The 21,021-nt window shown below is 34.1% G+C and overlaps 2 protein-coding genes across 6 annotated transcripts; one reads left to right on the forward strand and one right to left on the reverse strand.

Annotated features, from left to right (window-relative positions):
• The first annotated feature begins 7,952 nt into the window (after positions 1 to 7,952).
• LOC131167281 (E3 ubiquitin-protein ligase RZFP34-like) lies at positions 7,953 to 14,375 on the forward strand. Of its 5 annotated transcripts, none has more exons than XM_058126022.1 (14): positions 8,046 to 8,084; positions 8,227 to 8,273; positions 8,439 to 8,565; positions 8,743 to 8,830; positions 8,947 to 9,006; positions 9,811 to 9,843; positions 9,928 to 10,005; positions 10,108 to 10,151; positions 10,266 to 10,306; positions 10,547 to 10,629; positions 10,710 to 10,801; positions 10,939 to 11,008; positions 11,135 to 11,176; positions 11,301 to 14,375. In XM_058126022.1, exons 3-14 carry the CDS (start codon positions 8,462 to 8,464, stop codon positions 11,451 to 11,453), a joined length of 888 nt encoding a protein of 295 aa, XP_057982005.1. In that variant the 5' UTR covers positions 8,046 to 8,084; positions 8,227 to 8,273; positions 8,439 to 8,461; the 3' UTR covers positions 11,454 to 14,375. The 5 variants fall into 5 exon arrangements, with proteins under 5 accessions (XP_057982008.1, XP_057982009.1, XP_057982005.1 ...); XM_058126024.1 differs by lacking the exon at positions 8,046 to 8,084 and having other exon boundaries at positions 8,136 to 8,273; positions 11,301 to 11,485; positions 13,836 to 14,375; XM_058126023.1 differs by lacking the exon at positions 8,046 to 8,084 and having other exon boundaries at positions 8,136 to 8,273; positions 11,301 to 11,485; positions 13,893 to 14,375.
• Positions 14,376 to 16,356: 1,981 nt separating this feature from the next.
• LOC131167407 (alpha carbonic anhydrase 7-like) lies at positions 16,357 to 20,356 on the reverse strand. The gene is made up of 7 exons (XM_058126216.1): positions 20,220 to 20,356; positions 18,201 to 18,432; positions 17,965 to 18,071; positions 17,680 to 17,791; positions 16,992 to 17,156; positions 16,836 to 16,889; positions 16,357 to 16,428 (listed from the first exon to the last, which is right to left on the reverse strand). The coding sequence occupies exons 1-7, from the start codon at positions 20,354 to 20,356 to the stop codon at positions 16,357 to 16,359; spliced, it is 879 nt and encodes a 292-aa protein (XP_057982199.1).
• Positions 20,357 to 21,021: the final 665 nt, after the last annotated feature.

A 21,021-nucleotide genomic window follows, 5' to 3' on the forward strand; every position in this document is an offset into this window, starting at 1 on the left:
AAAGTCAACATAAAAAATATAAGGTTTTAGAAAATTTTACCTGTTAAGCCCTTAACCTTTACCTTGAATAAACTGAAGGAATGATATGGATAAGTGGAGACATATGTCCCATTCAAGCAGATAAGGGCTCATTCCTTAATAGTTCAAAGTTTGCATGTTATAGCCAATATTTTCATGTTTTAACTTGTATATATATTGGCTTGAATTCCTAAGGTTCTTAGTATTACAAAATAAAATAGTGAAAATATGTGCTAAGAATTTTAAATTTAAGCACACACCACTCCCCAAACCTTTTGTCATTACTACCCCTACATCTAAGAACTAAGGAGGGATTAAATAATTATTTATTTCCTATTAGAACCCACTCTTCTCAAGTCCTAAGGGTTTTGCTTTCATGATCACCTATATTATCTATTTGTCCAAGCCTCTGGTACTTTTAAATAGACAATTAAACTAGGCGTGCCCTTTTCTTTCACAATAAAGATAAACCTTAAAAACATGTGAAAGATTATGCTTATTAGACTTGTGTTTGCTCGATGAGGCACGAATATGACTACGGGTATTAAAAAATGAACCCTTTTTGAAAGATATATTTCTTTTAATTCCTAAGGGTTTATCATGATTATTCCTTTCATTTTCAGTTTTGGGTGTTATTCTAGAATGATCATCCATTTCTTCCTCCAAGCAGATGATTTTCAATATCTTCTTAATCTTTTTCTTCTCTAAGGTGGCATGATAATCTTTTAAATCTTTTAATTGTTCTACCAGCCTTTTATTTTCATTCTTCAAGATTGTTTTCTGCTTAGATATCCTAACTAGAAGTTTATGCATTTTAAACAAAACTTTTTCTAGTTCTTTGGAGGAAGGCATGCACTCACTAGCACATATATTACATGATTCATTACAAGATGTATCATTTCTAGGAATATCACATGTGCTAACAGATGATTCATCATATAATGTATAGTAACATTCACTATAGGAATCATCAAAAGAAATAGAGTGAGAGACATATACCTCTTCATCAATTAATGCTATTAGCTCATGATTTACCACTTCTTGATTGATTGATCTTGAAGCAAGTAGAGTGGTGGCTTTCTTTTCCTTGGACTCTCTGAAATTAGGAATAGCTTCCCAAGAGGGGGAGGGGGTGAATTGGATTCTTTTCGTTTTTAATATTTTTAATGCTTATGACACCAAAATAATAAAGTAATTAACTAACAAGCACACTTCAAGATACTGAAATTAAAATTCACAAGCCAATCAACCAAATTAAACAATTCAACCAATCATGCAAGAATTTCAAAATTTTTATCAGAGACCTTGTAGACATTCTCAACCTTCTTTGGAAAAAAACCTTTGTATGCACTTCTCTTGATTAAGATTTCCGCAGATTAACCAACGTACTCCCTTTTGGCTTTCCGCAAACGTTCAATCGAAACGTACTTTCTAAATATCATGGGTCTTCCTTTGATTCTATCTTTAGATCCCGCAATCTACACTTTAAAACACACAGCAATAGATTGTACAGAAAGTAATAAGTAAAGAAGAAATAAAGACACAAGGTTTTTACGAGGTTCGGCTTCAACACAGCCTACGTCCTCGCCTTTGGCAAAATACCGAAGGGTTCCACTAAAGCAGTTCTGTTACTGGGTGGAACAACACCTGTTTACAATCACTCCTTTGCTAAGGCTAGAGCCTGCCTTCTCCAAACAATATACCCTTGTTTGGTCAACGATCCAACAACGTGAAATCGTCCAAAATCTACAAGAGAAACAATAAGAAGATTGTGTACAAGACTTGGTATATTTTGATTTACAAAAACCATGTATTTATAGGCTTTCAAACAAGTTTCCTTATTGCTAAAGTTTCCTTAGATAATTTCCTAATTTTTAGAAAGTTTGGAACCCAAGCAACTATTATTTAAAATATTAAATTTTAAAAATTTTGCCTCTTGAACAGTGTTCAGATGACTGAAGAGTTGAGTTCAGTCATCTGAAGTTCCTGAGACCATTTAAAAAATGAACTAGACATAGGGTCAGATGACCGAAGATAGGGTTCAGACAACCGAAGAGTCGAGTTCAGATGACTGAAGTCCAGGTTCAGTCATCTGAACAACTACTGCCTGTCTCTGTTTCTTCCCAGAAAATCTTCAAACGTCTGAGCTTATTCTTCAGAGGTCTGAAGTAATTCTTCAGACATCTAAACATGAAGTTCAGTCATTTGAAGTTACAACTTCAGTTATATGAACAGAGAGTTCAATCATCTGAACAGACAAAAAGTTGTTGAAAACATTTTCCATAAAAAATGATTTGCTCTCTTAATCAAAACTTGTTTTAATAATCCTAAATAGGTTTTTAAGTCCTTATAATCTCCTAGAAAAGCTTCAAAACATATTTCAATCGATAATTAACTTTGAAATACTTACAATGGATTTCCTAAAAACTTTATATGACATGCTTGAAATCATTCTCATTCTTTTTGCTTTTGAAGTTCTTTGGATATGTGCTTGAACTTGCTTTATCTGCCAATGCTTTAGTTTTTCTTTGGATCACTTGTTAGTTTAACTTCCTTGATGACCCACACTTGATCCATACTTGATCTACACCTTATCCATACTTGATCTACACTTGATCTATGGTTTCCTGAAACACAAAAACTCAACCTTTCCACGTTAAAATATCCTTTGTTTATTATCACCAAAACTGATTAAAAGACCTTATTAGGCCAACAATCTCCCTTTTTTTTATAATGACAAACAAGGAGTAAAGATAAAAGTTTTATGTGAAATAAAGTACTCCCCCTTACTATAGGCATTAATAAGAAAACCAAGGAACCATGTAGATAGCCATGTAGTTCATCAAAAATCCATGTTCATATGTAGTTATTGCTGATATTTCTCATATACCCTTGTATTCTTTATTTATCCAAATGGTAAGATATTGCTGATACTGATATTGCTTATTACTGATATTATTATATTATTATTTTTTCTTTACTTAGAATACTCTCTCCCCCTTTGTCATTAGTCAAAAAGAGTAATAGGATTATGAAAACCATCAAGAATTCATTCTTATAACAAGATGTAGTCAGTACAAAGGGTCATCTAGAGATGTTTCAATAAAAAAAATTTCATATTTCCCTTACAAATAGCAGAATTGTAACACAAAAGGTTTCATAGCATCATGGTTACAAACATCTGAGGTACATAAGTCCTGATACTCTATTACATGCAAAAAGTTTCATAGTAACCTAGGCTAGGTAGTTTCTAACTATCCTATCCTTCTTCTTCAGGGCCATCTCCTTGCCCTTCTTCTTCTTCTTCTTCTTCTTCTTGGGTTCCTTCTTCTTCAGTATCTACTTCATTTTCTGCAGAGTCATTATCATCATCTCCACTTTGAGGAGCGGAGCTAATATCCATGGGATCACCTCCCCTAGAAGATCTAGCCTGATACTTTTCTATGTGAGTGACACATTGATCAAGGGATGTAACCTTTTCTTTAATATTCTGAAGCCTAGTACGTACTTTAGAGGAGAAACTAGAGAAATCCCTTTGGAATGATAAGAACCATAAAGGAGTATCATGAGATAAACCAAGATCCTGTGTAGAAGAAGATTGTGCTGCTGCTGCTACTGATGCTAAGGCTGAGGCTGAGACTGAAGCTGAACCTAAGGCTGTAACTAAGGCTAGTGCTGTAGATGCATATTGAGTCCTACCTGATTTCAAGTACCATCCTGAAATCCCCTTGTCATACCCCATTTGCTTTAGGGAGGTCTCATTGAAAAGATCATAGCGGGTTCTTTCGATAAAGAATTCAGAACTATTTGCAACATGAAGATGGTTGAAAAGAAGAGTAAGAATCCCTCCATAGGGAAGAACAACTCGGGAGGATTCAAGTTGGTCCACATCCATCAAATGATTAAGCTGGCCAGGTCTAGTTTCTTTTCTTTAAGAAGACACCAAAGGACAAAGCATTCAATAAAGGAAAGATGATCAAAAGAGCCTTGTTTAGGTAGGATGTTGTTTGCAACAATTTTGTGTAGAATTTGGCTTTTTAAACTTAATTGTTTGTATAATAAAGGATGCCCAAAATAGATAGGTTCGTTTTCCATAATCATTGGAAGGAAAATTTCAGGAGTAAATCCTTCTTCTAGAATCCAGGATTGAGCAAACATGGGACAGTTGAATTCACCTGGAGTAATTTTGAAAATGGGAGACAATATTTCAGAATTTAGCAAAATTTTCTTTCCTTTAACTTCCGAAGAAACAATCCCATTTTCATTTGTCATATTAGCATAAAAGATTTTGACAAGATGAGGAAAACATCCTTTGGGTTGCTGGGTGATAAAATCAAACCAACCCATGGCATGAAATAAGAGAAGGATACCAGGAAATTCAGTAGTGAAAAATGAGACATCCAAAATTTTACCGAGGATTGGATCTACTATACTGAGTGAAGTACAATATACGAAGTCGGGCTTGGGGAGCCACAAGCCACTTGTCAAGGTTTTGAGCATCTTTCCCAGATGAAGACCCTCGGTTGGCAACTTGCTTGATACGAGGAATGAAGATACTTGATTGTGGATGCCCTAGATTTCGTGGAGTGATTCTTTGAAGAGGGATACAAGCTTCGGATTGAGGGTTTTTTTTTTAAGTGAGGAGAAGAAGGGATAGAGAGGAAGATGTTCAGATAAGTTTAGCAACCAACTTCAGAAGTCTGAAATTAGGGTCTTAGTCTATTAGTTATATTTAAACCCCGAGACTTCATATGACTGAAGATTAAATTCAGTATTCTGAAGATTTTTAATTCCAGAATTTGACGAGACAGTAGGCTCCCAGATGTCTGTAGTTCCAGGTTCAGTCATCTGAACCTGTTTGCTACAGTGTTCAGTCGTCTGGGATGTGTGGTTCAGACAATTGAAGTTCAGAGGAATGTTGTAATTCTTTTTCTAATAAACCTCTCTGCTATGGATTAGCCCAAGTTCTCTCCTAATATGTATATATCTTTCTTCACTTAAAGGTTTTGTAAAATGTCAGCCCATTGGTCATTTGTATTTATAAACTCAAGAATTATATCCTCTTTTTGAACATGATCTCTCAAAAAATGATGCCTTATAGGTTTGGTTCTTAAGTGTGAAATTGGGTTTTTAGATATATTTATGGCGCTAGTGTTATCACACTTTATTGGTATTGTCTTATAATCTAGATTGAAGTCTTTTAATAGTTGTTTCATGTATAAGATTTGTGCGCAACAACTTCCAGCTGCTACATACTCAGCTTCAGCGATTGATAAGACTATAGAGTTTTGTTTCTTTGAAAACCATGATACTAAGGAATGTTCTAGGAAGTAACATGTGCCACTAGTACTTTTTCTATTAATCTTACATCCGGCATAATCAGCATGTTCTCTTGCTAAAGATAAATCTTACATCTGGCATAATATCGACCTTAGGATATGTCCTGAACGTTGGATCAATTTGATCAAGTGTACAACCCGCATGTTCTCTCGCTAAAGATCAAAATTTTAAACTTCTCGCAGGTCTAGACGACTGAAAATTTGGGTTCAGATGTCTGATTTTCCTTAAAGCTTTGAAAAATTAGTTTCGACACAAGGTCGGACGATTGAACTATGGGTTCAGTCTTCTAAAGTCTCAATTCAGACTACTGAACTTAAGGTTTAGATGTCTGAAGGTGTTCTACCTGTTCTGTGTTTCAAAATTAATTCTTCAGACTTCTAAACTATTTCTTCAGTCGTCTGAGAAAATTCTTGAGACGTCTGAAGTAAAACTTTAGTCATCTGAAGTTGCATCTTCAGACGTCTGAGGGTAATCCAACTTCAGTTTTTTTATTTTATTTTCAAAAACCATTTTTTGCTTTCTTGCTTTACTTCTTCATAAAACATTTTTCAGGGTTTTAGATAGACTCTAAGTCAATGAATAATCCCTAAAAGATTTTCATGAGATGCATGAGTCTTAAGATCAGTTTAGGGTATATTTTGAGTTTCAAATTAAATCATATAAAATATGTAAATACATTCAGTTCTAAATACCCATTCTTATGATGATCTTGAACTTGACACTTGTTTCTTCATTCTTCTACTCTTTTAGTTCCATGGATTGTGTCAAGTTGTATATACTTTAATCCTCATGGCTTCCATGACTTTCTAACCTTCCATATATGCTAAATATTGTTCCTGTTCACAATCTCAATGCACAAATCAAATATCAAGTGATTTGTCATTATCAAAATAGGATTGGACTCATAAAGTCAACAACATATATGTTCAAATATTGTATACTAATTTCTTGTATAATTATGATTTTATAGGGTTTGTGGCTGTTAGACCACTACGACGATGACAACCACTACAGTCGAGTCGCTTTAATTTTGACTTTTCTTGTATTCTGAACTTTCTGAGCAAGATTATTTTTTATTTTTTAATTTTAATTTATATTTTATACATATATTTGAATTTTGAATAATTTGAATTTGAATTTTGAATAATTTATGAATGTTTTAGCAATTTTGGTTTAATTTTATGTATGCTAAGATGTAATTACAGGTTTTTACATGAATTTTAAAATTTTTTTTATTTCAAAGTATTAGTGACGGTTTACAAAACCGTTACTAATAATAGTAGGATGAACTTTTAGTAATGATTTATTAATCGTCACTAAAAGTCTAAAATCGTCACTATACAATCACCATTTTCTGCATTCAATTTCGTCACAACAGGCACAATATTAGTAACGGTTTTATAATCATTACTAATAGTATATTATTAGTGACGGTTCTAGTAACCATCACTAAAAGCGTAACATTAGTGACAAATTTGATCCGACCATATGTATGATTTATAGTGACGATCGTGCTCTATTAGTGACAGTGTTTTTCAGTTACTAATACTCCACTATTAGTGACGGTTTGAATATTTAGTCACTAATAAGTATTAGTATCCACAGATATGATGACAAAATTGGAGCCGTTACTAATACCAATAAAACCGTGACTTAGTGAGGATTTTACTAGTCTTCAATCAAACTTTTATTAGGGGTTACAAACATTTTATTATCCCCTTTAAGGGTCTCTAATGCATGCCCTTATTAGTGTCCATTGACATTGTGCAATGACCTCATTATTTTCCTCTTATTTTGGCCAACATTTTGTGCCTTAATATATATATTTTAATGTTATCAAAACACTTAAGTAATATAAAATTAAAAAAAATGTAGAACAAAAGACACTCACTTCTCCTGAGGTTTGTCAAAAAGACAGCGACCTTCCCTAAGGTTTCAAAAATTACACAGACATTCCTTGAATTTTCAAAAATATCTGAAACTTTCCTTAAAGTTTGCTAAAAAGACAGAAACATCCCCTAAAAAAATTTATCTTTTTGTAAAATTTAAGAGGAGACTTGTTTATTTTTAACAAATGTGAGGAAAGATCCTTGAAATTTTTAAAATTTCAAGAGAAATATTTATAAAGAAAGAAAGCAGTATTAATTAAACCTCCATATATGCCCTTTTTTTCAACAATCTTTTTGTAAATAACCTCAATTTTACCGATTATGTTTTAATTATAATATTTACAATTCGTGTGTATATAAGCAATCAAACAAAAATAATTATAATTTCAAAAATTTTTAAAAATCATTATGAAAATGCTTGGCACACACTTACTTTTTATTATAACAAAAATAACTATTTTTACTATTAATTAATAAAAATTTAGACTATTGGAACTATTTTTTATTCTTTAATGATCTTTTTGGAAGTATCTTCAGTTTATAAATTATGATATGATTAGAATATTTACAAACCCAACTTCATAAATTATTTTATTCTAAAATTTAAATAAATTTTTATAATTTTTTGCTATCTTCTTAGTTTTATTATTTTTAAAAATTATCTCCCAGCCTTTAATTAAAATGCTTTTCTTTCCCTCGTTGATATTTGAGAGTGGTCGGCAAGGGGTGGCGTGCTGCGACCGAAGCTTTTAAGGTTTGTCCGTTAACCCAAGGGAACACAAATAAAACAAAAGGAGATAGAGGCGTCCAAGGCAGAAATCGCGGTGGGTTGGCCAGGTGGGCATGTGGTGGGGGTGCGTCGCGTCTCCCTCTTCAGCTACTCTCATTCCCCCCACTTTGTAATTGTAAATGCTTCCTGCTATATAACCTGAACCTGAATGCTCTTACTCCTCTCTCTCTCTCTCTCTCTCCCCCTCAGCTCTCTTGGAATTTTCCCTTCTTCACTCTTTTATTTCGATTAAAGGGGTATGTTTCTATTTACGCTTGCGTTCTTTCTGATTAGTTATTTTGCTATTTTGAGAACTTTCCCTTTTTTACTCTTTTAATTGTTTACGCTTATGTCCATTCTAATTAGCTTGTTTTTTTTGCTATTAGTTGTTAAATTGATTAAGTTTTGTATGTGGGTTTCAGGGAAAGTTTGTGTGGAACGAGTAATGGAAAGCGGATTGGAGCCCTGGACTTCCTCTTTTGGGTCAGGCTGCGGTAATTCCTCTCGGGAAGATGGGTCTTTGGTGGAGCTTGGATCTGGGAATTTTGGGTATTTCCATATATATATATATATATATATATATATATATATATATATTCTGTTTGATTTGATTGAAAACAATTTTTGTTGATTTTCTGGGTTGCTTAATTTTCTGCTTTCCAGTATTAAGATTACTTTGGAGTTGCTTATTTAACTGAAATTTTTTTTTTTTTTTTAAATTTTAAGGTGCTCACACTACAGGAGGAGATGCAAGATCAGGGCACCTTGTTGCGATGAGGTATTCGACTGCAGGCATTGCCACAACGAATCAAAGGTGTGTTCCCAGCATTTTTAAACTTTCTTTTCTTTTCTTTTCTTTTTCAAGTTTCCTTGTAGTATATAGCCTATGATTTCTTTTTAAATTTTAATTGTATGCTTGTTTATGAACAGAATTCAATAGAAGTTGACCCCGTTGATCGGCACGACATTCCTCGCCATGAATTGGAGAAGGTTTTATTTTTTTGGAATTTTAATTATCTGTTTGTTGTTCATCTTGGAATTTTAAATGTATGCTTGTTTGTCTTGTCTTTTTTTCTTCCCCTTGTGGGCAAAGGTTTGATAAAAGAGACCTTTGCCCCACCCAAAAAGTAGAAAAACAGAATGCAAATTTTTCATAAATGTGAATCTAACTATTTGGGTTTTCCTGCCATGCTTTGTGTATGATATATTTTTATTTACTTTTTTCTTCTAGAATTAATTATATTTTACAATTTTTGCTTAGTTTTAATTTAATGAAATTCTTTTTTGTATGCCTAGTTCCTTTCCACTATGAACTATTGTAAGTTGTTAGGCAAACATAGTCAAATGATTACACTCGGTTGAGCTGTTCTATTTAATCTATATATAGAAAAGTGGAAATCAAAGTTGAATATTAGTAAGTTAATTTTAAGTTACTTGATATTTTCTTATCATGGGATGAGCTTTTTCTATTCAATCAATATATACAAGGATATTTTAGTGAATGAAATTGGAAACCGAAAAGTTGAGAAATCTCCCTTATAATTTATATATGCATAGATTATTTCTTCACCAATTATTTTGGATTTATAAATCCAATCAATAAATGCAAATTTTTGTGGATAAAGTTCCTATTTTTGTTTATTATATAGGCTGTTTTGACTGATTCTGTTAACCTCACTAGCATTTTCTATGTTTTTTCTTTCTTTTTTTTTCTTTCATTCCCTTTAATTTTTTTTTATTCTCTTTTTTCTCTACACAAATTTGAATTATCTTTGCTTTCTATTTGTTGTGTAGGTCATATGTTCCTTGTGTGGCACTGAACAAGATGTGAGTTTTCCTGCTTAGAAACTGCAGTTATTGTCGTTGTTATTGTCATTACTACTGATGACATTCACGTGGATCTCTTACTAGGTTCAACAAGACTGCATTTGTTGTGGGGTTTGCATGGGAAAGTACTTTTGCTCGAAATGCAAGTTCTTTGATGATGATGTAAACCTCTGCTTTCAATTGTTTCTTGAAACTGCAAGTCATTGTTTCTACACACTATTCTCTTACATGGCCCTTGATTTTTTTTTTTTATTTGTTTTGTAGATTTCAAAGAATCAATATCATTGTGACGAATGTGGAATTTGCAGGTTGAAAATTTGTTTAAAAAATTTAGTCATTCCATTTTTCATTTTGTTGTAAAGCTTTTATAAATTTTTATGCAAGTTTTTTCTGCCAAATTTTTGGCCTTTGGTACTGTGTAGGACTGGGGGGGCAGAGAACTTTTTTCATTGTAATAAATGCGGTAAGATTGTAAATTTCTACAATTAATAGTAGGGCAATTTGTTTATCATAGTGGCCTTTAAACCTTGCCATACTTAATTCTTCTAGTTCCTCATTTGTAAAATGTGACGGAGCTCTTAACCGCTTCCACATCAGCTAGGGGATGAATTACAAACTCATAATTTTCTTGTTCACTAATTGAAATTTGGATATTTTCTTGCTCAATAAATAAACTTTGGAGGTTTTCTTGTCTGCATTTTAGGCTGCTGCTATCCAAGTTTGTTGAAGGATTCACACAACTGTGTCGAAAGAGCAATGCACCACAACTGCCCTATTTGCTTTGAGGTAGAACTGTTCAAGATTTGGAAGCAAGGAAAACATTTTAAATTTTGCAGTGAATTGATTCAATTTCTTTCCTTCTGTAGTTTATTTTTGATACAACGAAAGACATTACTGTCTTGCCTTGTGGGCACACCATACATCTTGAATGTGTGAAAGAGATGGAGCAGCATTTTCAGTAAGTTTTGCGAGAACAACAGTAAGGGCAAACCATTGATTTATATTTGTTATGTGCATAAAAGTTTTCTTGGTTCATTTTGTTTCATAAAAATGTTGGGAAATTGGGTTTCCTTCTTACTTTGTGTCATCTTGTAGGTATTCGTGTCCTGTTTGCTCAAAATCATATTGTGATATGTCCCATGTGTGGGAAAAACTTGATCATGAGGTAAATTTATATTATGCTGAGCCTGCAAAACTAAATTTACCAAACTCTTATATTTCTATAATTAGTAAATTTTGTTACTTTGTCATTCCTAACCTTTTTTTTTTTTTTCGGAAAAACCAAATTCAGGTCTCTTCAACGCCAATGCCTCGAATGTATAAAACAAAAATGGTATGGGTAATGATACAATTAAGTACTCTCTTATTCTTGGATAACTGAATAGTACATGATGTGCAGGTGTGAACTTTCCTTGGTACATAAATTGTCTTTCCAACATGATGTTGTAAATGATTAGGTTTGGATCCTCTGTAATGACTGCGGGAAAACCTCTGAGGTAACCTTTCATGTTATCGCTCACAAGTGCTTGAAATGCAAGTCCTATAATACAAGGCAGATAAGAGGCGACCCTACTCTTTGCTCGTCGAGAATTGAAGAGATGGTGAGATGATTGTTGAGGTTTTACCTCAGAGATAGCAGAAGGTGAAAACATCCATTCCATATCGCTGATTGTACTAGTTTTTTGTGTTTCCTCTTTTGAAATATATTATGCTATATTTGGAATCATGGAGTCCACGGCTTGGACCTTTCAGTGCACATTACACTATATTTGGAATTAATGGAATTCCCCACTATATTGGGGATTTGCAAGCAAGTGGTAAAACCATTAGACTTGGAAATTTTAACCACACAAATCTCTTTATATAAATTTATATATTAGTTTTCAAGACCTTAGCATAGCCTATATCCTGTATTAGGATTCAACATTTACACCTAATATCAGCTATGGTGGGCTTGTTGAATGTTGGCCGACTGGCTATTTAGGTGTTGTAGTGTTGCTTTTCACTTAGCTGCAGCCAGCGGTAGTCTTCTTTTTCATCATCATCTTTTTATCATGATCATGATCATGATCATCATTTCTCTTTTACATCATCACCGCAATCAAGATCATCATCTTCTGCTGAAGTGAAAAAACAAAGCCCATTATCCATTTAACCTAGGAATTTTCAGAGAAACAAATCCATATGTTTTCAGTTTCTTGCGCTGTAAGAATCCACCAGCTCAGTTTGTTTGGTAGTTGATTTTGAGGGGTCTTTTGTATGGTTCAATTGTGTATTCTCTGAAGCTGAAATATTTGTTTCTTATTGCTTCAATTCAACCGATTGCACAACGCTTATCTCCAATCCTGGTCTCTCCAGTGCAGTATGTGTGCCATTTGTGCGTTGGGGTTGTTTGTATGTTATTGGAGATGGCAGTGACGCTTTCCTCCAACTTATTTCTTTTTCTTTTTAATTATTATTATTATTTTTATTATTTTTTTCATGAAAATAACCCAGTGCCAGAAACTTGTTTGCCCATCATAAAAAAAATTTCAACAAAAAATAGAAAATAGAGGGAATTTTTAAAAAGTACAATTGGAAAAGTATCGAGAACAAAACTAGGAAACATTTAAAAAAAAAAAAAAAATTAAGAGAGCTTTTATGAAATACTAGAAAACAAAACAGTAATGGATTTCATTCTTGAGGAAAAGGCAAAAAATGATAAGATATCTAAAGAGAGTATAAAATAATTCAGCTATAAAAAGGAGAAACTATGCATTTAGAGTATCCCAAAAATTAAAAATAACAGTAATAATTATTTGAAAATTAAAACTTAATAAAATTCCTAATTCTTGAAAAAATTATAGCTAGTATTTATTTGGTTGTCCCAAAAATGTTTGGACACCTCAATATTTTAGGAAGGATACTCAAAACCATGGTTTTGAAACCCGGACTAGATCAAAATTGGTCAATGCACCGATTTAGGTAGGCCAGAGAATTAGTTTTTTTGTGAATCGGCATTGACCTAGTTTGACTAAGGTGACTCAGCGTGAACAGCTAGACTTGACGAGTCAGATGCTTGTATTATGCTTATGCTAAAAAAAATTTAGTGTTTATTTTTGCTTCTTCATGTTTTTGTGACTTGCTCCAATCTTCTCACCAAGGATCGATTCTCTGTTTTGAGGGCAACTGTTTTATTATTATTTTTTTTTGGAGTGCATAGTTCTCCTTTCTTATTTTTGTGACTTTAAAAGTCTTTGGTTGCCTATATTTTGTCTTTTGTCGCACTGTTGAGCATACTAAATTGTCGCCATGTTTTGCCATATGTGTCTTCCTTGGTTATGGAGAGGGACAAAAGGGTTATGGGTGTTTTGATCCTGTTGCTCAGAAACTATGTCACTCATCATGTTGCCTTCCTCAAACACATTTCTTTCCTTACCGTTCCTACTAGCTCTCCTCATATGGCGCCGCCAAACCTTATTTGTATTGACCCTTTCTCTAATGATGAAATGGTGGTGATGGTGGTGGTAATGACGATGCACATGGTGGTGATGATGATGCCTCTCTTGTGGTCCCCCAAGAATCTCCCGTGGTTGTGGATTCTCATCAGTCTCGCTATCCCAAGCGTGCTCGTAAGTCCACTTAGTTACTAGATTTTGCTTATTCTTGTTATTTTGGTTCTTACACTTCCTTCTTAGCAGCTATTCACCCACTTTGTGAGCCTACCTCATACAAGGAGGCTGCTTGTGATCCTCTTTGGTAACAGGCTATGGTTGAGGAAATTTCTGCACTGCATAAAACTCATAATTGGGACTTGGTGTCACTCCCTCCTAGTAAAAAATCTATTGGTTCTTGTTGGTTTCACAAAATCAAAACAAAGTTAGATGGTTCTATTGAGCGATACAAAGCTCGTTTGGTTACTGAGGGTTTTACTCGAGAGTGTGGTATGGATTATGAGGAGACTTTTGTCCCGGTTGCCAAAATGATAACTGTTTGTGCTCTTATTACTGTAGCTTCTGTTTGTCGGTGGGGCTATTTCTTAATTGGATGTTAAAAATTCCTTCTTAAAGGGGGATCTGAAAGAGGAAGTTTACATGGTACTTTTGTGTTGGGGATGTGACTCATATTCAGAGCGGATCACATGTATCAGAGAAAGTTACGTGAAGCGAGGGATAATTGCATGAGAAGAGGTTTCAGACAGTACGTAAGAGGACCTTTGCTTAGCACAAAACTGCCAACAGTTTGGTTAAACCGTCAAAACCGCCAACAGTTTGGTTAAACCGTCGACGGTTTCCATCGGCGCAAATTGTGTGATTTGAATTCAAGGGGCTTATAGATTAGGCAAATCTTGAGGATTTTCCTTCGGTGGATCATTATAGATGTAGTTTAGGTTTACTAAAACTCTTCTATTGGCATTGGGTTCATTCTTAAATAATATTGCATGTAACCCAAAAGTGTAAAATTTGACATTGTTCATAGTGAAAAACGAAGTGTTGCTCTAGTGGACATAGGCTATTGCTGAACCATATATATCTTGTGCGTTCTAGTTGTGTTTTTGCTTATTCTTATTGTTGTTGGATTGCTTCTTGAGTTTATTTCATTATCAATTGTTTGCATTGGTTATTGTTGATTAATTCGTGTTTGATTGTGTGTTTCCGTTGCACGTGTTCAAGTTGAATGAACATTAACAAGTGGTATCAAAACTTTTGTTGGTTACAACAATTGGTATCTGAATCAGATACTTTTGCTTGCTTCGTGGGAATCGAATCAACAAGTGGTATTGGAACTATTGGTTCTACAATGGCTGGGGTCTCTTCGATTAAGTTTGATGTGACCAAGTTCTATGGAACTAGTAATTTTGGGCTTTGGTAAAAAAGGTTGAAAGATTTACTAGTGCAACAAGGGATGGTGAAGGCTTTGTATGGAAAGAAGTCAGATGACATGAACGAATCAAGTTGGAAGGAGCTTGAAGCAAAGGCGGTTTCCATGATCTGACATTGTCTAGTCGATGACATTATGTACAACATCATGGATTATAAATTGCCGGTTGTGATTTGGTTGAAGCTTGAAAGTCGGTACATGTCCAAGTCGCTTACGAACAAGCTGTATCTTAAGTAAAAGCTTTATTGGCTTAAGATGGCGGAGGTTCCGACCTTTCTCAACAAATCAACACTTTCAATCAAATCGTTAGCGATTTGAAGCGTGCTGATGTGAAGTTCGAGGAAGAGGATAAGACATTGATGTTAACTAATTCCCTATCGACATCTCTTGCATACAAAAACCTGGTTACAATGCTAACTTGGGGAAAAAGAAATCCTAAAGTTGGAGAACATCACGAGTGTGTTGCTGGGGTTCTACCAAAGAAAGAAGGCCAGCGATGAGGGTTCACATGCTGAAGGGCTCGTGGCAAAGGGGAATCAAGATCGTGGGAGGAGCGGTTCCCAGAGTGGATTGAGTGGCCATAGGGCTTGGTTTAAGTCCAGGAAGAAGAAAGACGTGTTGTGTTTAAGTGTTTGGAAAAAGAAGGCACATAAAACTTGTGTGTCCGGAGAGGAGAAAGGAAGGTGTTGAAAAAAAGAAGGTTCATCAACAACGGCGAATGTAGTAGAAGTATACTTTGGGAGCAGTGACGATGATGTGCTTTCGGTTTCATCAAGGTCGGATGCGTCGTAGATTCTTGGATTTTGGACTCTGCATATTCGTATCATATAATGCCCAATAAGGATTGGTTCACGACGCATAGATTGGTCAGTTTTGGTTCCATTCTACTGCGGAACGATATTGCGTGCAAGGGGATCAAGATGGGGAATATCATTATCAGGATGTACGATGGTGTAGTGCGGATGTTGTGTGATGTGAGGCACATACCAGAGTTGAGGAAAAATCTGGTTTTGTTAGGCACTTTGGATTGTAATGGTTTCGGTTACATGTCCAAGGGTGGGGTAATGAAGGTGAGTAAGGGAGTTTTGACCATGATGAACATAAGATTCTCAAAATATAATTTGAGCACGAAAAAATAAAAATAAAAAATGACATTTTCTTTAGTTCAAAATGATGGCTTAGGCTATAAACATTGATTTTATATATAATGTAAATGAGAATCATAAATCATAATGCTTTGAATATCAAAATAATAATAGCCATTTTTTTTTTAGAATAGTTTTATTTTATGATTTTAACGTCTCCAAAAATTTTAAAAAAAATATTTGTTTTATAATTTCTCATTATTTCATATATAAAAGCCGAAAATTAAAAACCTAAGAGATTTTCTTGTAATTTCAAGACTTCAGTGTGGAAAATAAAATTTCATTGTACACGAACAAGTCCTAGGGTGTTTTTAATTTTTTTCTCATTACTTTTCAAATTATCATACTTAACTGTTGATAATGGAATCCCACCATCTGCAAAACAATTAGGTGATACTATTATTTTGTCACTGAACTAATATTAGAACATTACATTTTTATTATAAAGATAAACTACATAGAATTGCAAATGAATATTATGCTACTAAATATGCCATTGTCTTTGGAGTCATCTTGGCGTATGATGATATATCTTTCGATCATTGAGCGGTTGCAGTGGCCTTGCATTTTGCCTTGCATACTGCATTGAAATTAACAATCATCAGACATTATATGTTGGAAATTGAAAAACCAAAATAAACGATCACCTCTTCAAATTGCCTCGAGGAGTCATTTGTACAACTAAACACCTATGTTTTTTTTAGACAATAGTAAGATAGTCCATATCCCATTTGATATGCCTTCTCATTCTTTTCAAGGTTTAAACCCGAAACCTAACCTTAATGCGTAAGTTTCAAACTTAACTAGTAGGACGTTACTTAAAAAAAGCCTAGTTTACTTTGTCAAAACTTGTATATATATGCAAGCATTGTAGCCTTGCATACTTAGCCTCGCTCCATACCAATAGGCAAAGCATCATAATACTATAATATTATGTTAGTTATGTGCAAATTTATGTTTATTTTAAAGAATATTCGAGATACTTACATCATAAACAGCTTCTTGCAATATGTTCACCTGTTCTTTTGATACAGTTCTTACCTAAGAAATTCAAAGTAAACCCTAGTCAGCACATTATCTATCTACACATGTATACACATAGAAAATAAAAGATTGAAGCAAGTTATGTATACACATGCATACCCTACTATCAATGGTCCAAATGACAGTTTCACTGCATGGAGGGGTTGTGAGCGAACCCATGTATCTATAATACTCCTCCGAGCTCCTTATAATCTCTCGTGGATCCATTGTTCCCACGACCTGTTCTCCTTCTCTACCACTTATAGATTCTATATTTTTGTGCAACTGTAAATGAAAGTAGAGAGCTCATGCATGTCATATTAACTCTTTCTTAGTTAAAATGAAATTCTCTGCGCACTATTACTGTAGGCTTTCAAAATTCTAATTGCTCTTATTTATAAAAAAAAAAAATTGTTGTATTTATTTTTATTATTGTTCTTGATGATGTTGTTAATTAACGTAGAGTTTGCCAGCATGGATTAGGAGTAGAGATCATGATTTGTGTAAGGCCATAGGTTCGATTCCTCCCTGAGGCATTGTGCCGGTGAATTATTAGGGGTGCATCAATGTCCAAAGAGTTTGCAAGCATGGATGGATTAGGAGTAGAGATCATGATTTGTGTAAATCTGAATAAAAAGAAGTATATAAATTGTATGAAATTTCTTTTAATTAATTTCACAAAAATTCAAATTTAAATCTCGAAATTCATGCTTCTTATATTGTTCTTAAAAATAATATAAAAAAAATCAATTTTGCTTTTGAAGTTGAGGAATTTAAAAATAACCAACATATAATATGCTCTACATACCTTGCCGAGAAGATCATTAGGCCGGCCAACTTGGAAGAGCAGTGCAACCACTGCAATCTCGGGTTTCATTGAATCGTGTCTTTTGTGAACCATGTGCAGCTCAAGGTCATAACTAAAGTTACATGAAAAAAAAATTGAAATAACTATAGGCAATATACTTAAATGGGAAAATATTATAATATATGAAATCTTTTGGTCCGTCCATGTTTATAGATATGTGCATATGTGTGTTTGTGTGTATTTTTATTTTTTTATTATTTTTTTTAATATTTAGAGAGGTTAAACCTCTTTCCATCAATGTAATGCTCAGAAGGTGAATGCCAGTGACATTGTTCGAGTCGGTAGGTTGTGCCATTGATTTGAATCGATCCTGCATCTCCGAGCCACCCTACCTAAGACGATAATATAAACAAAATCGTTGTTTACAAAGTACATCAGTACATGAAAACTAATTCTTCTATGAAAAATTTGGAATATTTGTAAGTATTATCTTTGCCTATATTTATAAATTAACTCTGTACCTCTATTACATGGCCTTTATTGGAGAGAACAGCAGTGGTTGGGGTGTAACTCATCTTTAAATCATAGACGGCTCCCACAACTTGGGAGTTGAGTATGTCAACTGGGGACTGCATTCTCCCATTCTTGCAAGCTGCCCATTCCCTGTGAAGGCTTCCCCACCGCTTTGGCCCCTTATCGCTTCCTCTTATATAACTAAACGTTTTCTCTGCATAAACATACTCCGACATATCACTATCGAAGAACAGATGAAGAAAGACAAAAAATTTATATGCGTACCAGGCTGAGAAACAGCAACTGTGGTTGAAGAGGGGAAAAGGAGAAGAGGGAAGAAGGTGGAGAGAAGTAGGAAGGGTGTGTTTAGGGTCATGTTGGATTTAGAAAGAGAGAATTGAGAGAGACAAAAATGAGGGTTGTATGCAGCACGTATAGGGTAGGAGTTATATATATAAATAGGTAATCATGTGATCAGAACTATTGACAAGTATCAAGAAATGGAAATAAAACAAATGGGAATGGTAAAATACAGTTATAGAAATAAAAAAAAAAGTCAAGAAAAGTTAAATAGGGAAGGGTTTCTTGAGGTCTTACTTCTCTATTAGGACACTTCTTATTTAAACATTTAATTTAAATTACTATAATTATGAACATAAAAAAAAAATTCAAAAGGAGTTTAAAGGCAAATATTATATGAGATTACTAATTCTATCAACGTTAAGAGGACAATTCTCCTATTATTTTACATTGCAAATTTAGTAAAGGGTAGTTTTTTGTTTTTTTTTTGAGAAGATACTTATCTAAAAGTAGTATGAAATTATTTGTTATAAGTTCTTTTTTAAAAAAAAAAATTATTTTATAAAGTACTTATTTTTTTTGAAAGAAAAAGTAGTTTGGAAAAGTATTACTTATTTAAGTGTAAGCCAAACTCTCCTTGATACAAGTACTTAAAAAAAAAAAGTACTTTTATGACATTCCAAATTAAACAAGGGCTAAAAGTTTATTTATGTACAATAAAAGACATGAATAAAGAAAAGTAATACACTAAACTATATAAATGCATAATTTAAAAGTAAATACTAGTGTTCATTAAATTTATAATACAAGTAGAAAAGAGCTTTTAAAATATGATTACATTAGCATACAATAAATTATAAAAGGCACATGGTCTTTTACCATTTTTTAAATTATATATATATTTTGTAATCATATGTTTCACACTACAATAGGGGACTGCCTTGTTAAATTCATATTGTATTATGGGATGTTGCATGTCCTCTAAAAAAAAGCTTTAAAATTTGAAAAATAAAATTAAAGATGAAATTTAATGATTAAAAAAAGAAGGAAAGTAGAAAGAAAATTTCTTAACATGCCAAGTGATACTTGAGCAAGCATTTGGAGGGTAGCACAAGATAACAATGTTATTTCTTCTTTTTATAACAATCACTTTGTAGAGATGAAACTCGATTAGGGTGTTCTTCAGCAACCAAAAAGCACAGAACCAATGAACATAAGCTATGATTGCTATAGTAATTGGCAAAAGGAGGCGGAGATGACAAAAGCGCAACAATCACCTTACTCGATGGTAGAGGTCAATACCCTATCACCTTGGTGCTTCCTTGTGGCCCTACTCTTTTAACCTCTCCTCGGCCTTTAGAGCTAGTTGATAGGCCTCCACATTTGATGCTTTCATCTTGAATTTCTATCCAAAAGACCTATCAAATTTCATCTTGATGTGCACCTAGATTGCACATCAATCCTAATGTCAGTTCAAAGCAATTCCTTTATTGAGTTTGATGCTAACTCTAGAATCAATCCATGCATTCAATAAATCACACTAAAGTTTGAAGCGTATATATTCATCAATTAAAACATTAAACATGGGTCAATTTTAACCAATTTTTTCTAAAATCAATATTATTTTAATGAAAAATATTTAAATATATTAATCATAGCTTGTTGGATCATCAACGAGATTTACATAGGTGAAATTTAGGCAGTCGATTTTTAAATGGTGGGACTACCTAGCTCTTGTTTCTTCTTCCTCCATTTCCTCTGCACATTTCTTTTTCCTCCCCATATCTCCTCCACTCTGCAGACGCAACAGTAGCAGCAATTCTGTCGAGTTTTCTGTGAGAGTAGGAGTTAAAGGGATGAGCATTTTCCAGCGAGGGACAGCGAAGGGAGAAAATCTTGTTCGGAGGCAGCTTTAAGTCGTCACATACTAGGATTAGGACAGGCTTGCTGGCGCCTCCTTCATCAGCATTCAGTAGTGACATCTGAAGAAGGAGCCAACTGGCGTCGGCAAATCATTGAGCACAGTGTCGGCACACCTAATGTACGACCATGACAAGAGGCTCTTCCACCACTTATCAGTAGCGGTGTAACGGCTTGGCATCTACACAACCAGCGATTAGGTTGACATATTGGAGTTTCTAGTGGAGCGGTGGTACATGGAGAAGCTATCGGGTCTTTCGCAACATAATATGCATGGAAGGGAAAATCACTTCCAAAACCCAGATGGCAGCCCACTCACAGCTAGCGGAAAAGGGGAAAAAGGCAGGAGATCAGCCCAGCACTGCAAACCAGTATGGGAAGCCCAAGTTACAGAAAACCAAAATTGCAGCCAACTTGGAAGCGCATCCCACGCATGAAGGGACCACCAGCAACATACAACTGCCCCAGCTGCCAAGGCATGAAACAGATGAGAACCCAGTAATTACAAGTCTTTCAAATAACAGTAATTGTGGCTTAATTGAGGATTTTTCAGGATTTAATTTAAACGCAGACAAAATAAGGAATAAGAATTGGATCAGGTCATGAAAG

The sequence above is a fragment of the Malania oleifera genome, chromosome 11, assembly GCF_029873635.1.
Source record: "Malania oleifera isolate guangnan ecotype guangnan chromosome 11, ASM2987363v1, whole genome shotgun sequence".
NCBI classification, from domain to species: domain Eukaryota; kingdom Viridiplantae; phylum Streptophyta; class Magnoliopsida; order Santalales; family Ximeniaceae; genus Malania; species Malania oleifera.